The 17,717-nt window shown below is 43.7% G+C and overlaps 3 protein-coding genes across 5 annotated transcripts in view; 1 reads left to right on the forward strand and 2 right to left on the reverse strand.

Moving 5' to 3' along the window:
* Positions 1 to 3,247, reverse strand: part of DUS2 (dihydrouridine synthase 2) — a 53,380-nt gene extending 50,133 nt beyond the window's left edge. For all 3 annotated transcript variants that reach the window (XR_010374235.1, XM_064459349.1, XM_064459348.1), the window contains exons 1-2: positions 3,167 to 3,247; positions 2,600 to 2,739 (exon numbers count right to left, since the gene is read on the reverse strand). Coding sequence is in view for 2 of the 3 variants with exons in the window: in XM_064459349.1 (XP_064315419.1) it covers positions 2,600 to 2,722 (123 nt within the window). In the remaining variant the exon portion in view is untranslated. The remainder of the gene's footprint in view (positions 1 to 2,599; positions 2,740 to 3,166) is intronic.
* Positions 3,248 to 3,265: 18 nt separating this feature from the next.
* On the forward strand, positions 3,266 to 6,999 carry DDX28 (DEAD-box helicase 28). Its single transcript, XM_064459347.1, has one exon. It carries the CDS (start codon positions 3,285 to 3,287, stop codon positions 4,923 to 4,925), a length of 1,641 nt encoding a protein of 546 aa, XP_064315417.1. The 5' UTR covers positions 3,266 to 3,284; the 3' UTR covers positions 4,926 to 6,999.
* Positions 4,927 to 16,266, reverse strand: LOC104046897 (galanin receptor type 1-like; the record flags this gene model as incomplete). Its single annotated transcript, XM_009507132.2, is given in 3 exon segments — positions 4,927 to 5,016; positions 13,740 to 13,805; positions 15,421 to 16,266. Coding segments are annotated over 3 exon segments (1,002 nt in total), but the record flags the coding sequence as incomplete, so codon positions are not given.
* Between the last annotated feature and the right edge of the window lie 1,451 nt (positions 16,267 to 17,717).

Consider the following 17,717-nt stretch of genomic DNA (forward strand, 5'->3'; position numbering starts at 1 on the left):
GCCAATATTAACATGTTAGCTTCTGAAATAAATATGCAGCTGTTAATCCAGCTGTTATATAAATTGAGATGAAAATCCACCACCACACTACATTTTTAGTTACCTGATGAAGTTTAGTCTACTATAGGCTGTTTTTTAATCACATAAGAAAAGGTTTACGAACCTCTGATTTACCAGTAAGGGATAAATAAGCAGTAAATTAGGCTAATCTCAATCTGCTTGCGTTATACCACAGGTCTTATGAGCAGTGCTTTTAATTTAAGTCTTCAACCACTGCACCTCGTCAGATATTGCTCATTTTAAGTTCTGAAACAGCTTGGAGTTCCAAAAATTTGAGAAAACTGGGGGGAAAGAATTTGAAACCAAAAGGGTAAATTAGAAAATGAAGTTACAAAACGCAGTTATTCATGCTGTTCTGTTGCTAAACAACTGCAGTACAACTGCCTAAAACAACTGTTTTATTTTATACTATCTTCTCAGCTCTTCAGAAAACCTACAAAGCATAGTTTCTCTAATATAATCTATTAAGACAGATACCTAACTGCAAACACTAATCTCTGTCAAAGGCATCTTAACTCTCCCATCAGTAAACAGCAACATGGAAGGAAGAAAAAAAGACAATGTTACTATCTTCCACTAATTTCCTGTACAATGGCCTTGCCAAATCTGTGGTTAGAGAAATCTAGTAGCTGCTCAGTAACAGAGTTCTTTGCTGCTCCTAAAAAGCATAAGGAATAGTGAAAAGTACAAAGGCTGTCTGAAGCCTAACTCACTTCTAGTGTTTAAGACATCTAGATTTTGTAACTCTATGCTTGTATTGTCTTTATGCATTATCTACAGCTAGCCTCCTAGAGAATGAAAAAAATATATAGTCTCACCTAATCCCATGTAAAGCAGAGAGATCATAATTCATAAACTAGGAAACTGTTAATAACTCTTTGTCAAAGAAAAACACCTTTTTACTCCCAATTTTATGACAGCAGTAACTACTGAATTTTGAGATTTCTTCTGAACCATCCATCAGTAACTACTCTTTCACATGGAGCTGATCTAACTAATTAAATATCATTTGTAATTCTATAAACTAGAGACAAAAGGTGAGCTGTGGCCAAGGTAAAACAGCATATTGTCTCTCTCAGAACAAATCTTTCCTTTTTATCTCATCCAAAAAGGGCAGTGAGCTAACTCACAAAAGAACTGCTGTGAAGATTCCTGAAGAACACTGTAAATGACTGATTCTGACAGTTCGTTTCAGCCTGTTCTATTGGTACAGATTAAACAATCTCCAGGAAAGCCAGTATTTAAGCCACATTTACATTATGTTTAACTCCTTAGTGTTTGGTTTTTGTTGTTGGTTTGTTTTGTTTTTTTTAAATCTGGGCTGAGTCATGTAACTTGTACCAGTGCCTACATTTGAGAAGAGCTAATAATAGTGCTGAAAGGGAAAATGGGAACATTGACGTACTGCAACAAGGACAGTAAAGACTAAGTACCTTAAGTTACAGAGCAGTCCTACCAATAATATCTGCAGCAAACTGAAGTCTCAACTTCAGTCAGCTTTAAGAAAAGGTCAGGCAACAAGGACAGCAGCACTGTGACAGTTATACATGGATCAGGAATAGCGTGGCCAGCAGGAGCAGGGCAGTGATTGTACCCCTGTACTGGGCGCTGGTGAGCCTGCACCACAAATACTGCGTTCAGTTTTGGGTCCCTCACTGCAAGAGGGACATCAAGCTGCTGGAACATGTCCAGAGAAGGGCAACGAAGCTGGTGAACAGTCTAGAGCACAGGTCTCGTGAGGAGCAGCTGAGGGAGCTGGGGTTGTTTAGCCTGGAGAAGAGGAGGCTGAGGGGAGACCTTATTGCTCTCTACAACTACCTGAAAGGAGGCTGTAGTGAGGTGGGTGTTGGTCATTTCTCCCAAGTCACTAGTGATAGGACAAGAGAAAATGGCCTCAAGCTGTGTCAGGGGAGGTTTAGATTGGATATTAGGAAAAAATGTCTTTACTGAAAGAGTGGTCAGGTGTTGGAACAGGCAGCCCAGGGAGATGGTGGAGTCACCATCCCTGGAGGTGTTCAAAAAAAGTGCAGACATGGCACTTTGGGACATGGTATAGGAGGCATGGCATGGTGGTGTTGGGTTGACAGCTGGACTTGATGATTCTACAAGTCTTTTTCAACCTTAGTGATTCTATAATCCGGGTCAGCACAGCAGAACTAACCGGGTGAAAGGGTACGTCAGTCTAAGACTTCCTTCAATGTTATGACTCTACTCAAAAAATACAACCAAACAAAAATAAAACCCAAACAAAGAAAATACCAGCAAAAACCAAAACACAGTAGAATGTGAGGAAATTGTTATGGTGAGTGTTTTGTCTAGATGAATTGAAATTATTGAACAGTCTTAAAATACCAGTTTGCCATAACTTGAGAACTGCTCAAAGCGAAATGCCTTAAGCCTTAGAGATTCTTCTTTCCCCATTTTTCTAATGAAAAAGTATATGTAAAAGGAAAAAGTCCTTAATAAACAAGGTCTATTTGTACTTCTCTCAATAACAATGTCATCAGGTAAGTCTGCCTCATCTGCACATCCTTCATACCTCACAGTACACGATGTCAGCACCATAGTCCAGGGCAAGGAGACGCATTGGCAACGTTCCCACTCGCACCATCGGAGCCAGGATCTTCTTTCCTCTAAAACAGAGAGGTGTGTTCACCGTCATTCCTATTGCGGTACTACCTGAAAAAGAAAATCAAGGGGGATAGCCATGGAATATCATTTCATACTCGTAAACGCCCAGAACTTTCCTTTGGCGAGAAGGTGGGATGGGGGGAGTGCGTGCCCCTGTCAAACCTGACAGGGTTCCTTCCCTCCGTGGCTGGCAGGCCGGCTGCCCCACCGCTGTTAACTCAGCTCCCGCGGCCCTGCCGCCGGTTAGCCGGAGCCCCGAGAGAGCTCAGCGGCGGCCCGGGGCACGCTCCCTGCCGGACGGGCTCCCTCCCCACAGCGAGGGACGCGGGGCTGGCCCCTCCGGAGCCCCTGCGGGCCATGTCTGCTCCCGCAGTACGGGGGTCGGCTCGCAGCCGTCAGCCGAAAAAGCGAAGGTGGAGGGGATCACCACCGCAGAGGTACCGGCCCCGCACACCGCCCAAGCGCAGCACTTCACCTCCTCGCGTGGCTCCGCCGCGGCGCCGGAGTGAGTGGAGGGAGCTGGGAGGGGCCGGGGGAAGTGTCTCTTGATGGCGTCATCAGGCAGCGCCGCCGCCTCCACGTGAGAGGCAGCCATGGCGCTGAGCCGGAGCGGGGTCGCGGCAGGTCTCCAACTGCTGCCGCGGCGGCTGGCGGCCAGCGGGGCGGCGGCGGCGGGCGCGCAGCCCCCCGGGAGCGTGGTGCGCGTCCCCTGGGCCCTGCGGCTTCGCCTGCAGCGGGGCGTGCAGCGCCGGCGGCGCGGGCAGGGAGAGGAGGCGGCGGCGGCGGCGGCGCGACGCGGGAAGCTGCTGCTGCGGAGCCGGCGGCCGGAGCTGAGCCAGCCCCGCTGGCAGACGGTGGGGCGCTGGGAGCGGCCGCAGCTGGTGTCGGCGGGCTGGAAGCACAGGAAGGCGTGCGGGGACTATTTTCAGCTGGAGCCCTCGCAGGAGGCGGCTCCCGCTCTGCAAGCGCCGCCGGCGGACGGGGGGCAGGGTCCGTCCTTCGCCGAGATGGGGCTGCAGCCGGCGCTACTGGCCGGGCTGGAGGGCCTCTCCATTGGCCGCCCCACGGGGGTGCAGCGCCTTGCCATCCCCGCGCTGCGCCGCGGCCGCAGCGCCCTCTGCGCCGCCGAGACCGGCAGCGGTAAGACGCTGGCCTACCTGCTGCCGCTGCTGGACAGGCTGCTCCCCCGCCCCGAGGGGCCGGCGGCGGAGGCGGCGGCGGGGCTGGCGTCGCCCCGCGGGTTAGTGGTGCTGCCGTCGCGGGAGCTGGCGGCGCAGGTCGGCGCGGTAGCGGCAGCGCTGTGCCGGCCGGCGGGGCTGCAGGTGCGGGGGCTGACGGGCGGCGGCGCGGCGGGCGGGCTGCGGAGGCAGCTGCGGGCACCGGAGCCGGGTGCCGCCGTGGTGTTGGGCACCCCCGGGGCGCTGCGGGAAGCGGTGCGGCGGCGCTTCCTCGCCCTGGGGCGGCTGCGCTGGATGGTGCTGGATGAGGCGGACGCCCTGATGGACGGCTCCTTCACGGAGCCGCTGGAGGAGATCCTGGCACACGCTCCCCTGGCCGCTGGTGCTCCCGGGCCGGCCGGCCCCGGGGAGTCGAGGACCCAGGTGGTGGTGGTCGGAGCCACCTTCCCCGCGGGGCTGAGCCAGACGCTGGGGAAGTTTACTGACGTGGGCCGGTTTGTCACCCTCACCACCCAGAGCCTGCACTGCCTGCCGCCACACGTCCAGCAGAAGTTTCTCCGCCTCAAAGGCCGAGACAAGCTGCCCGAACTCCTGCAGCTACTCAAGGAGCGCCCGATGTCCGGCAGGGCTGTTCTCATCTTCTGCAACAGCGCCAGGACCGTCAACTGGCTGGGCTATATCCTGGATGACCACAAAATCAAGCACCTGAGGTTGCAGGGACAGATGTCAGCAGATGCTAGAGCTGGTATCTTTGCCTCCTTCCAGAAGGGCGACGTGTCTATCCTTGTCTGCACTGACCTTGCCTCGCGGGGGCTGGACACCAGCGGTGTGCAGCTAGTGGTCAACTATGACTTCCCAGACACCCTGCAGGACTACCTGCACCGTGTGGGGCGAGTTGGACGGGTTGGAAGCAAGGCACCTGGAGCCGTGGTTAGTTTTGTCACCCATCGGTGGGATGTGGACCTGGTGCGAAAAATAGAGACTGCAGCCCGGAAAAGGACAGGTCTCCCAGGCATGGACTCCTCTATTAATAAGCCTCCACCTAAAGGAGGTTGATTCACATTGCCAGGCAGTAATAAAAGGCCTGGTAGGGACTACGCTTGAAGTCATTAAGGCAGAGCGAATGAGCTTCTGCATGTAAGCTAGACTAAAAGAATGGAGGATTGAGTTTCAGAACCAGGTGATCAGGTTAACTTTGTGGGCTCTTCTGGAACCTGCAGTAGCCATTTCCATAGGCATCACAACTCATGGCTTTCCAAAAGGAACCTAGTGAGTGAGTAATGAAATGCCTTTGGAGAAGACTGAAGTATGATTTCATCAGTTCATCTTCTTTAATTTTGTTGAGACTTTTACTGAAATTCAAATCAGAATGAAAGTATGCCTCTGTGATGTGCAGCTTTGTTGCATTTCATTGCTTCCCACCACCAGCGGCTAAACATTAATTATTAAAACTTAAAAATTCCCACTGTGGCAGGAAAAAAAAGCAAGTATTTTCCTAACTTTGATTATATTTGACCAATTATAGATACATGTATAAAGACTAAAGGACAAATTATATTTTTCTTGTGATGTAGTGGTTCATTTGCCAAATTCTAGGCCAGATACCTCTAAAGTTTGGTGGGAACAAGAGGCTTGAGGCTTTTTCAAGGTCTTAATTTCTCATTGTATGATTACCTTTTACTGAGAAAGGGGATGTTGCTGCTTCATGTTCTATTAAATAAAAAAAAAAATCCTTTAAGTGTCTTCTGCTCATTTCTGCATGCTGTAGCAACATGCCCAGTCTCTGAACTGGTTGTAAAAACAATAAAAAAGCCACCCCAACCCACCAAAAAATGTTTCCTGTTAAAGGAAAGAAGTGTGTTGACTCACAGGAAACAGTGAGTACCAGATTGCTTTTGAGTATCGTGCCATTGTTCTTTTCTGCTTTAAACCAAAAGAATTAAAGTGAGGCTGAGGTTATTTCATATCTAGCTGCTAGTTTGTATCCATGGTAAATAATCAATTACACAAAAAGAGAATTTTTAGCTCTGATTGCTGTTGCAGTGATTTATCACAACCTTTTCTTTTAGTGGTTGTTTTTCCTATGCTATCCACTTTAGCCTGTGCTAAAACTTGTATGTAGAAAGAGTAAGCTGTTAGATACTATGCTATGATCTTTTCATTTAAATAATTGGTTTCAGAGGAAATAAGGCACTGGAGCTACTCTTAGTATACTGAGAGTAAAAACTAAACAATCAGAAAACTTGCACAGATAATCACTTAAGGGTAAGACTATATAACCTTATCCTAGAAATGATACGTATGTACTCTGTTCACATTGCACACTTAAGGGGCTCTTCGGGGAATTTACCAGCTACGGTAGAATTATTTAATACAATAGAAAGCTTTTAACTTAATAGAAATACAGTGGAAGAGTGATCCACTTGGAGGCTGGAAACTTTTATATTTTGGACCCATTCTTTGCATGGACTACTTGCCTCTCATCTGTAGTTCATTTAGCTTCAAATCAGGCAATTTATATGTCCACATGCAGAAGCTTATAGGAGTGTATAGGAGTAGGGTAGATCCTTAAACAGAAATCTGGGGACAATCTAGTGTTATAATTTACAGAAGATCCTGTTTCTGTTTATTAATATGCATCTTATGTTGTATGAGGTCCTCTGAACTGTGGAGAAATAGCGTCCTTGGACTGTAGACACCCAGATTCATTTCAGTGAGGTAAATTGTATGTAAGAAACTCTAGTAAGAAATTTTAATATTTCTTGCCTGCTTTGCCTAAGCAGTTTCAGGCTGACTCCATCTCCAAGTGTCATATAATTTGAATCTGATCTTTTTCAAAGCTGTAGCACTTCACTGTCTTAGCATAAATATCAAGTTACAACCTGCTTCATAGAGTGTGTCTTTCCTGAGGCAGCTGGTTGGCCTTGTTGGAAATGTAATGTGAGGAAAATAAGGAAATTATGAGTATCAGAACTAATGAAGCAAGGTTTCCTAAGGAATTGTCTCTTAGACGGATTCTCTGGTGCCCTAAAAGACAGTAGTGGTACATCAAAATACTCCTCAGAGTGTTTGCAGTCTTTCCCTTGTCAGTGGCTCTCCAAATACTGAATAAAGTTTCATTTGTCTAGAGTTTACTGTAGTGATGGCTTTTTCTGTCTTCCTGTATCAACAACGAGTTAGGTATTGTGTTTGTGAATGTATACTGACTAACAGAAAGCTTCTGTATTACAGACTAACTACCAAGATCATGTTCTGGAGACAGTGACAGCATGGAGAAATGACAGCATGCTCCAGGGAAGAGCAGAATGACATTATTTCATAGAAGAAAGACAATAAGGTGATTAGATCTTGGTGCATAACATCTGGAACTGTAACAACTGATTGCAGTCACATACATGACAACAGTGGAAGAAATAAGTCTTATGTTTATAACCTGGATTGTTCAAAGGGGTTGGAGATACAGGGTAAAACTGCAGGAAATCTGCTTGTCTTCCAGGTTATTCTGCTTCACTTAAGCAACTGCCCTATAATGCTCTTGAAGTTTCCTAAGATTATTTAGAACTTTAAAAACATTTTCTTTTGATTTTTTTTTTAATGTCAAAATACTTGAAAAGCTGCTTGCGGCTTTAGGAAGATGTTACACTTATGTGTTCAGACGTAGTTCTTCAATAATCTGGCTAAGGCTTACTTTATCTAGAAAATTGGAGTTGAATCAGGACCTTCTTATTATGCTGACCTTCCTAAGCAACAGTATTAAAACCTGCAGAACATGAGAGCACATTAGAATTCTAATTATTGTTTGTAACATTTAATCTGATCTTATATCTGAGTGAATCACACTGAGATGTTTAAAGTATATTCTGCTTGCTGTGACAGTAGTAATGTGGGGGAAGGCTAAAAGGTGCTTTACATGGCAACTGATTTTTCTTCTACTTGTTTAACCCTGAAGAAAAATCAACTGCGGAATAAAGAGGAGTTTTTTCTGTGTTGGACAGGCACCATCTTTGCTCTGTTTACCTAGGGTCTGAAGCTATGATTTCCTGCAATAAAAACAGATGATTATTGAAGTGGAAAAACGTGTTTAGATGTGAGGCAAACGTATCACCTTCATTTGTCTTACCTACATTACAAGCCAGTTAAATCTGTTAACGTCTCTAGGAAAACGTTATTGCATCAGATCACGATTTCTGTGCAGATAAGAGAAAACATAAGAGAAACAATACAAGTAAAAAACAGAAGGGATTTCTGTCAAATAGGTGTCTCAAGTAAGTTTGTATTAATTTTGAAAGGCTATAACCTGTGGGTTCATCCTGTACCTGGCATACTTCAGGTGCTTCCTTGTTTCGCCTGCTAGAATGCCATCTGACATAAGGCGACACAGCATACTGCCATGTGAGTGAACAACCTCAGCTCCCAGAAGTCCTCAAACTGGCCACACTGGGAACCAGGCGCTGTCCTTAAAAATATACTGGTATGATTAGAGTTGATGGAACTGAAAGGCACAGACATAATGGTCTTGTGGGGTCTAGCTGGCCTATGGTGATATGATATGATGGGTACTGAAGACATTATTAATTAACAGGTCCATCCTTAGTTTTCGCCAGCAATAATGGTGCTACTTTTTCACCCTCTAGCATGTTACTGAGGCAATCTTTCATAGCATCCTTCTGCTTAAATTAGGGGCTACAAGCACCAAAATATTCTTTTGAATAGGGATATATACTTAGATTCTTTTTTGTTTTAATTGTGAAATAACTAACTGTGCATTTAACATAGGGATGAGTATTAAAAAATTGGTTTGCAGTTGCTATGAATGAGCACAAAGCTGTTTTTGAGGTCCAGCTATTTGGGATTTTTTGCAGCTGGAGAGCATAGACAATACTAGAGTGATAACATACATAATTCATGACTCAGGACACATGTTTTGGAAACAGAGCTTGTGTCTGTTTTTTCAAGTTAGGGAATATCTAGTTAAGATGGAGGAAACCGAAACAAAACATAATGTTTGGCTTTTAATGTGGTAACTTTGTTGTAGCTAAAACTGAAGTTAATGTAGACTGTGACCAGCTGCGGACGACTGATCCAAATAGCTTCTGTACTGTTTAAGTTTGTTCAGTGGGCTGTGGTAATTTTCACAGTTAATGGATTACTGTTGGTCTAGCTGTTCCTGCTTAATGCTAGCCTTCTGGTTCATCTCTGAAGGTTCACTGGGCCCATAATAGACATGTACAATAGCTGCTACTGGATTATCTTAACACTCGTAGAAGTCTTTCAAGCAGCTCCACAAAATAACTTAGTGCATTATTTGTTGTACAGACAAAGTAACTGTGCTTAAGCTATACAGTGAATCAGTAGCATGGTGAGAAATAGAGACTAGGAGAGTCATAAATATTTTTGTTTGCTAAATAAACAAACTTCTTATTCCCCCCTCCCATTATTGTTTCTGCCATGCATAGATTGTCTAGAAGTTACTTGCTTATTCTTTTGTTATCTTTATAGGTGATCTGGTTCTCATTTATGCTTTCCTGCTTTTCTTTGTCTGTTTTTTCTTCAATATCACACACCCACACACCCACCCCCAGCCCTGGACAAGCTATTTCTTGCTTTTAGCCTTCCCCTGTCCTTCAAAAAGCAAGGGGAAATGTATTTAAAAACCCTTTTTGGGGGAGATGCCTCATTCTGGAGGATTATGAAGTCTTCAGCATTCAATTGTGTTTTGAGCTGTTGTCCTTGATAAACTTTTAATGAGGGTGCCTCAACTTGTCAGGCAACTTGCCAAGGGCAAGATTAAGATTGCCCTGTAATGAGTCAAATGCTTTGAATATTCCATGCACTTACCTATTTTTGGCAGAACTACCTGATATGTTAGATTAATACACATTCCTGAGATTAAAATATAGAGTGGACAGAGCAGTCTAAAGGTAGAGAGCTTGCCACTTTCCTGATCTAGTCATAGTTTGAGACAGCTACCTGGACATTTTTTTCAGAGCTCATCAGATCATCTATTTGTACTATGTACCTCGGCCGCCCAGAAATGGGAAAGAACATTCAATGAGGTTTTTATAAAACAGTACATTCTCACCAGCTTGCAGAAAAACTGGGCTTCATTAGTGAGACAACTGCTGTTTTCTGAATATGGTGGAATTTTTTTTCTATTTTTCTTCCATGATTCTGAAGGAAGAAGCATAAAGAAGCCTATGCCTGTTCTCCCACACTGTCTTACCAGCAAATAACATCTGACCCTTCCTTTATTATTGGTTTGTGAGAGGATAGGGGATATAATGAACTTGTTTGGGACTTTGGGTCTTCCTTCCCCTTACCCTCCAAAACCAATTTCAATTAATAATGTTATGCTGTGACTTCAAAGACAGACTTATTCTATCTAGTGCTGCTTCTTCACACCATACAATAATTCCTCACCCTTTGTGTGTAGGCTGGGACTTTTCTATTGACTTCTAATATAAAGTGTATCTGATTATATGATTTACTGGTAAAGTCTTATCTGCTGTTGTGCTCATCTCTAACATGCATCTCCTTTTCCCTAAAGTTTGAGAGGCAATTGGTGCATGTTTTGATTACCCCAGACCTGATTTGGGTAAGCTACAGAATTTCAGACTTGGCTATATATTGTACTTTCACTGTAATGAAGGCTTGGCAGAAAAGTAGTGCCCATGGTGCCTTAAGCTTTTGCTTTTAGATACTGCAGGTACACTGTGTCGGTGCCCAGGAATGACATGTGGCTTAGCACAATCTGCCACTGTACTGCTGGAGGTACTTACCAACTCCTGAGGAAGATAATGGCTTTAAATTTTGACATCCTCTGTTTTCTGAAGACAGAAATCAGTTTGTCCTGAATCCCAAAGACAGAACATTCCTTTGCTCCAAGTCCCTCTTTAAGCCAAGGTACAAAGTGAAAACTGTCAGTTTATTCTCTCCTGGTGCCAGGTTGTTCTCTCCTTTTTTCACAGATCTGACTCTCTGATGCATTTGCAAATATCCTTTTCCTTTCTACCTGTAAAGTTCTAACCGAGAGGCCGCAAAGCACAATTTGATCTCCAGAAACGTCTTTATAGCTTAGTGATAAAGACACAATATTTCAAAAAGCTGATTCAAAAAAGGCCATGCCTATTCTTAAGTAACTTAAATGTTGGATAGCAGCTTCCTCTGCTTCAGAGCAAATTCATTACTTCTGAAGCACTTCTCACTGCCCTCTGTTTTTTTTTAATTACACTTCAGTGTAATATACTCTTCAGTGGTCTGAAATCCACTCTGGAAGTGTTCTTTCTCATTGTTCCTTGTGTTCTTGCTTGCAATCAGAGATATCAGTTGGCCGTCATGAAGAAGAGGGGGGATTGAAGCAAACAGATTTTCAGTTGCTATCAGTTCATTTTGGTAACTTGCATTGCGTGCTAAGAGGTGGACTTTATTTCCCAGCAACTTGCTTGCAGTGTTCTAACTGCTTATCATCTGCACATCTCTCATTCTGTGATTAAGTTGCTGATCTCCTCTGTTGATGCCCTTAATACTGACTCACTTCGTATTCATTAATGCCTATGAGCATTATGATATTCCTATTATGCACTAATTGGTAATGATGATCTCTATTCCTGCTGCCCTAGGCTCTTGTTAGCAAAACAACTAGCAGGATTTCACTTCTGATTAATAATTTTTTTCTGGATGGATCCCAAGGTCTCCCATGCTCCTTTGCTGTGCTTACTGTTGTTCAAGTGCCAAGGTCTTGAAAGTCTATATGAAAACCTTTCATTTGTGTGAACGGAAGCCAAAGAAATAGTTCAGTATATCAGAAAGCAGTTACAGTGTAACTTTTGTTTGCCTCTCTTGGCCAAGATGTTCAGGAATACCCATCTACCTTGAAGGAGTCTGGATGTTTTACCTCAAGCTGTTCTATGGCCTTCAAAATGCAGCGCTCCACAGAGTGTCCCAAATCAACTCTGTATGCATTTGTGTTTACTTTGCTCTGGGAGCAATGAACAGCTAATTTGCATGTAGGTAAATGTAAGGTGGTGAATATATGAGCTGAGGAAGAAAAAAATGAGCTTCACAGAGAGAGACCATTACAATTTTGGAGCAAGATTTTGGGCTCGTGATAGTTCTGTGGACAGTTTGGTTCTCAAGTAGTGGCTGGAAGAGGGGAAACTTAAAAAAAGTAATAAAATAAGGCATATCAAATTTTAGGTATTATTAGGAAGGGACTAGAGAACAAGAGATGCTGTTTTCCCACCAGGTAAGCATGGTTCACCTTTCTATTGTAGCTAAACAATAGAAAAGTGTAGTATTAGTTTGCTGGATCTAAATGGCTCAGTTGGTCTGAGCAGGGGGCACAGGACCACATCCAGGTGCATTTGAAATATTTCCAGAGAAGGAGACTCCACAACCTCTCTGGGCAGCCTGTTCCACTGCTCTGTCACCCTCACAGTACAGAAATTTTTCATCATACTCAGGTGGAACTTTCTGTGTTCCAGTTTGTGCCCATTGCCCCTTGGCCTGTTATTGGGCACCACTGATAAGAGTCCAGTCCCATCCTCTTGACACCCACCCTTTAGATATCTATAGCATTGATAAGATCCCCCCTCAGTCTTCTCTTCTCTGGGCTAAACAAACCCAGGTCTCTCAGCCTTTCCTCATATGGGAGATGCTCCAGTCCCCTGATCATCTTGGTAGCTCTGCGCTGGACTTGCTTTGTTACCTGCTGTGAGGCCAGACTTCGGTTATGGAGGTCAACAGCAGCAAGGGAGGGAACACGAGACTGAAACTGTTGTTTTTTCCTTTTTCAAAAATCTGGGATGCCACCCTTTGTGAGGCTTTATGCTTGCTTTTTGAACTCAGCAACTGAACACAGAAAACATGATCAAAAATACTCTAAGGGGAAAGGGAAAGTAGCTTCCATCGAAGAAATATTGTGTGTGGTGTATTATAACTTCTGTAGTTGTCTTGTAATATGAGGTAATATTGCAAATACCAGTTGAGTTCTATCCTTACAGGCAGCGTAGGTGCAAGACCAATTATGGACTGATATTCACACTCAGTTTTGTTGGTAATATACTTGTATGTTAGTGAATGTAATGAACCAGTAGAAATAAATATAGTCTATAGTTAAATGTGGTTAGGAATCATAGGCATAAAGGACTGGCAAAATCTCTGTAATAGCTCTAAATCAACTAGAAGGGGCACAGACCAGGCCATTAAAACTGTAGCTCTATATTGTGGAAGATACAACTGAAAGATAATATTTTTTTATTTAAAACCCTTAAGATTCTTGGACAGAAAAAAAAATTCTATCCTTAATGTTTTTCTCAGTAAGTACTTGCAATTCTGCTTATTTCATATAGCTTGAGCCAGGGATAACTCTGTTCTTTGGCTTGCAAAGGGATCAAAGCAGGGTCTGAATCCACCGCCTACTTAGATGCAAACATTTAAGAAGAGAAATCTTAAATGCAAACTGCAGCAAAACTGAAGTACTTCAGTTTCAAAGTTCTTAATGTATTTTCCTTTTAGCTTGCTGAGGTATACTCAAAACACCTAGATATTTTTACAGTCTGAGTATCTTACTGTCTGCCAATCTAAAAAGATAGTATTTGTGGGATTCTATTATAGCACAATAAATTAAAAGGCAGTCCAGCAGGCCTGTATACACAGATCAATATAACATTTCAATAATGGCATCATTATATACTGTGTCTATAAAGATATAACAAACCACCAACATGAATTCTGAACCTAAGCTGAAAGACTAGTACTGAAAGACACTTCATTATGCAGATGGAGCTTGAAAAGGCTATTGGCTATTTTAGACACCTGACTTATCTATTATATTATAGCCAGCATACAGATTAAACCAAAGATATTTACCTTCTTCTTTGATCTCTTTGACTTCTTGGAAATGTTCTTTACTTTTGTATGGAGATGATACAAAACCTTGAGGGGGGGAAAAGGAGCAACATATTGAGTGGGAAATTGAATTGTGTATATTAGTATTTCAACTTGTCATACAAGCACCAAAAATTAAAAGAATTGTTTTAGCATGACTTCAATGAAAGTTGAATTTGATACTTTGAGGCTTTTAATTGTAAGCCCTCCACAGTTCTTTCTCCTTCAAGAAACAAGGTTTGGAAAAAGCATTAAAACTGCTATGCTTACAGAAGCTGTAGTTCAGTACATATTAAGAGATCAGCTGGCACTGTGCTGAAATCCACAAGAGTCTTTCCATGGATTTTGAATTTTAGATTATGCCTGAGATCATCTACATTTTTTTCTCTATTTTGTTTATATACAAAGGTGGAGAGCAGGCTGACAGTACTGGTGTCACTGTACTGGTGTCACTGTCCTGCTGCTCCTGAATGCAGCACTAACAAATGGGGCAGTTGGAGTGGGTTCTCCTTTCAGAGGGAGAGTCATAGGAAATGTTAGACCACTGTAGGGAAATTCTCAGTTAACAAAACCTAGTTCAAACTTTTGAAACCAGATTACAACACGGCAGTAACCTGGTAATGTTTATACTTTGGCCTTTGGTGCTAACAGACTGAATTTTCTAAAGCAATTAATGAACAAAAAAAAAAAAGCCTCTATTAAACACAGCTCACCTTCCAGTTGCTGCTGTCTCACCTAGGGCAGTGAGGGTACAAACAGCTGGAGCTACAGTGACAGGAGTTAAAAGCTCTGGTGACTTTTTCCTCTTGTGACAAGCAAAGTCTGGGGTTTAGAGGTTTTTAGCTTAAACATAAGTGCATTGTCCTATCCTTAGCACTGATGATGGTAGAACAGATTAGTATTGGAATTAATGTATTTTTTTTATTAAAAAGACATGAATTTAAATTCCAGGAAACTTTTTTTTTCCCCAAGAGGGTAGACCTGCAACTGACTAGTGACAAGGAAGTCCAGTCCCTGCACAATATGGTATTAATTCAAAATTCACAGAGAACTTATTCTGCATGCTAGCACAAATCATAGACTTACCATCAGTCTCAAATGTGCTAAAGATCAGTAAGGATAAAACAAAAAATGGAAGCAATAGCAGTCCACACGAAAGGAAGACATTTCTTACTGAATAAAACTCTGATTCTAAGATCTCTTTTTGCAAGTCTTTGCAAGACTTTGCAAGCCTCTGAGCTTTGTGTCAAAAAAAAAAAAAAAAAAAAAAGGAAAGAAAGAGTGATGCCTTTAGTAGTGTTTCTGTACATCCTCTGCATAGTTTTTCCCTCCATGGTTTTTTCCTCTTGCCAGGAGCAAACATTTATCAAGAGAGAACAAACTGAAAAATAGGAAAAACAGCAGGACTCTTTAGGGGATTTGAGTGTCAGGCTGGGTGTCACCTTAGCGATTGTAATCCTTTTTGTGAGCTGGTGTAATTTTATTCTCTGTTTTCCTTCCCTCCCTCTGCCTCAGAGAACTGTTCTATATCAGGAGAGAATATGAAAATGATTGGATCTATTATTTGTTGGCTGTGTAGCTTGAGTCTACAAATCCAAGCCACCAGGAGTCTGGGAGTGATCTTTCCCTTCATTTAAACATTACTCACATCCCTCTCACCTGCCTTGGCATAGCAGCAGGTGATGAGCACTAGGGGCAAGAGGTATCCCACCAGCAGGATGGTTATCTTGTACACCTGCTTGGCTGTTGAACCATCTGCCCAGTGCTCCCAGCAGAAGGAGCTGTTGGGTGCTTGCTGATGACCACTCACAAGGGCCTTGTGCTGGGCTACAGGGATGGCAATGAGTAGAGACAGCAGCCAAATGACACCCACACCAAGGACAGCATTGCGCTTGCTGCGGATGCAAGCTGAACGCTTGGCATGGACCACAGCAATGTATCTGTCCATAGGCATAGCCACCAGAGTAAAGATGCTGACCAGCATTGTTGCCATGGCCAAGTAGTGAACCCACTTGCAAAAGAAGGCACCGAACATCCACTCTGGCAGGGAGCAGATGGTGGCCTGGAAGGGGACACAGAACACCAGAAAGGAGAAGTCTGCAATGCTCAAGTTCAGGGTGAAGATGTTGGTAGCGCTGCGCAATGGGCGTCACCCAGGCCGGAGATAACCCAGAACAACCAACACCAATGTGTTTCCCACTATTCCTAGGAGGAAAACCAACCCAAAAAGCACTGGTACAATCACCACTTCTGGGCCACCCCTGGTTGCTCCTGACCAGCATTTTAGTGCGCATGTTTGGTTAGTCTTAAGGCTGCACTTGCTGTTGTTGGCTCCAAGAGAAAGCACAAAGTTGTCTTCCTGCTCCTCCACGGACCCAGGCTGCTTGGAAGGCAGGGAGCAGTCACTGTAGCCCTGGCTGCTATCGGGCAGGTCTATGTTTGTTAGTGATGGCTGAATGCTTGGGTTTTCCAATGCTGTGTCTTTCCTTTGGGGAGCAACTTCAGATGATTATTCCCAGCTCTGTCTGTCTCTGGTGCAGGTTATTACAGGAACTGGTAAAAAAGAGTGTTGAGGAAATTTCTCATCCAAGGGGTAACTGCAGGTTTGGCAGTTGGTGCTAGAGAAGCTCTTGTGGATGAGGAAAAGTCTGTCCCAGAGGGGCTGAGGATGAACCTGCCCTGGGAACTTGGAGCAGAGGCAAAGCGGCTGCAGCTCAGCTTCCTCATGCCCCTCCTCTTCGGCTTCCCTCCCACGCCAGTCCCTGGATCTGCAGCTGTTGTACCTGTTCTCCCAGCACCACTCGGAGCTGTGGCAATGAGAACAAATGCTGTCTGTGACCCGAGCCCTTCAGAAAATAATCCCTGCTCCACTCTGTCCCCATACATTATTAGTCACGAGGAGGGGAAGAGCATAGCAAAAGCAAGTTCTCATCCAAAAGGGATGGGTGGAGCAGCAGCTGCTGAGCGATAGCGTGTGCAGTTCTGTGAGGAGCAGCATTGGAACTGGCTGCATGAAGAGAAAAAAGGATAAAATATGGGCTTTTTTTATCAACAGTGCAGGATTTTTTTGTTTCACAGTCTTTAATGTGCTCACATTAGAGCATAAAGCAATCTGGATAGTTTTGTGTTCAGCACAAAAAGCTGGGAGAGCTTAGATTCAGCAGCTGGGTCCTTCCACTTCTTGGATATCTGCCCAAATTGCTTAGTGCCTGAATATTCATGGCTCTTATTGATCTAGCTGTAAAGAAGTTCCAGGTTCAGCCCAGTAGTGCCAAGAGCATCTCCACTGGAAAAGGAAAGATTCAGTCTTGGTACCTCTGAGCAGCTGTAATATTCCCTGCCAGGGAACAGAGTTATGGACTATAAAACAAAACAAAACAAAAAAAGCAACAACAAAACACACACAAACAAAACCGAAAAACAAACAAACAAACAAAAAGAAGTTTCATTAGGAACTAATGGCTTAGTTCTTGTGGTTTTGATGCTTACTTAAAGAAACAGTACGCATGTTTTAGAAGGCACTAATTAACTTGGTTTTAATGGTATGTTTCCTCATATTTCTTAAGCAATTCTGTGAACTCTATGGGCAGGAAGGAGGGAAACAAATTTTAGGCAAACATTAACAGTATCTGCACATAGCGATTTATGCGTGCAGCCAGCTTCTTGCATAGAAGAGCACGCATCTCAGTTTTCAGTGACTACAAGCCTAGGCACTTAGTCAGAGTAGCCCACCACTGGCTCCTGTGGATGTGGGAGTTAGGCTGGAGGGAGCCCCTTATTTTTTGAAACAAGGTTCAGTAACTGAGAATTGCCCTTCCTTGTGACTTGTCTCTAAGCTTTTGTTGAGAGAGGTGATAGTGCTGCCTTCCTTAGCCTGCTCTCATACACTCATTTGAAATCTGTTATGAAACTGTTACCGAAAAACGCAGTAAAATCAGAAACAACTCTTTAACACCAATT

The sequence above is a fragment of the Phalacrocorax carbo genome, chromosome 8 (assembly GCF_963921805.1).
Source record: "Phalacrocorax carbo chromosome 8, bPhaCar2.1, whole genome shotgun sequence".
Taxonomy (NCBI): domain Eukaryota; kingdom Metazoa; phylum Chordata; class Aves; order Suliformes; family Phalacrocoracidae; genus Phalacrocorax; species Phalacrocorax carbo.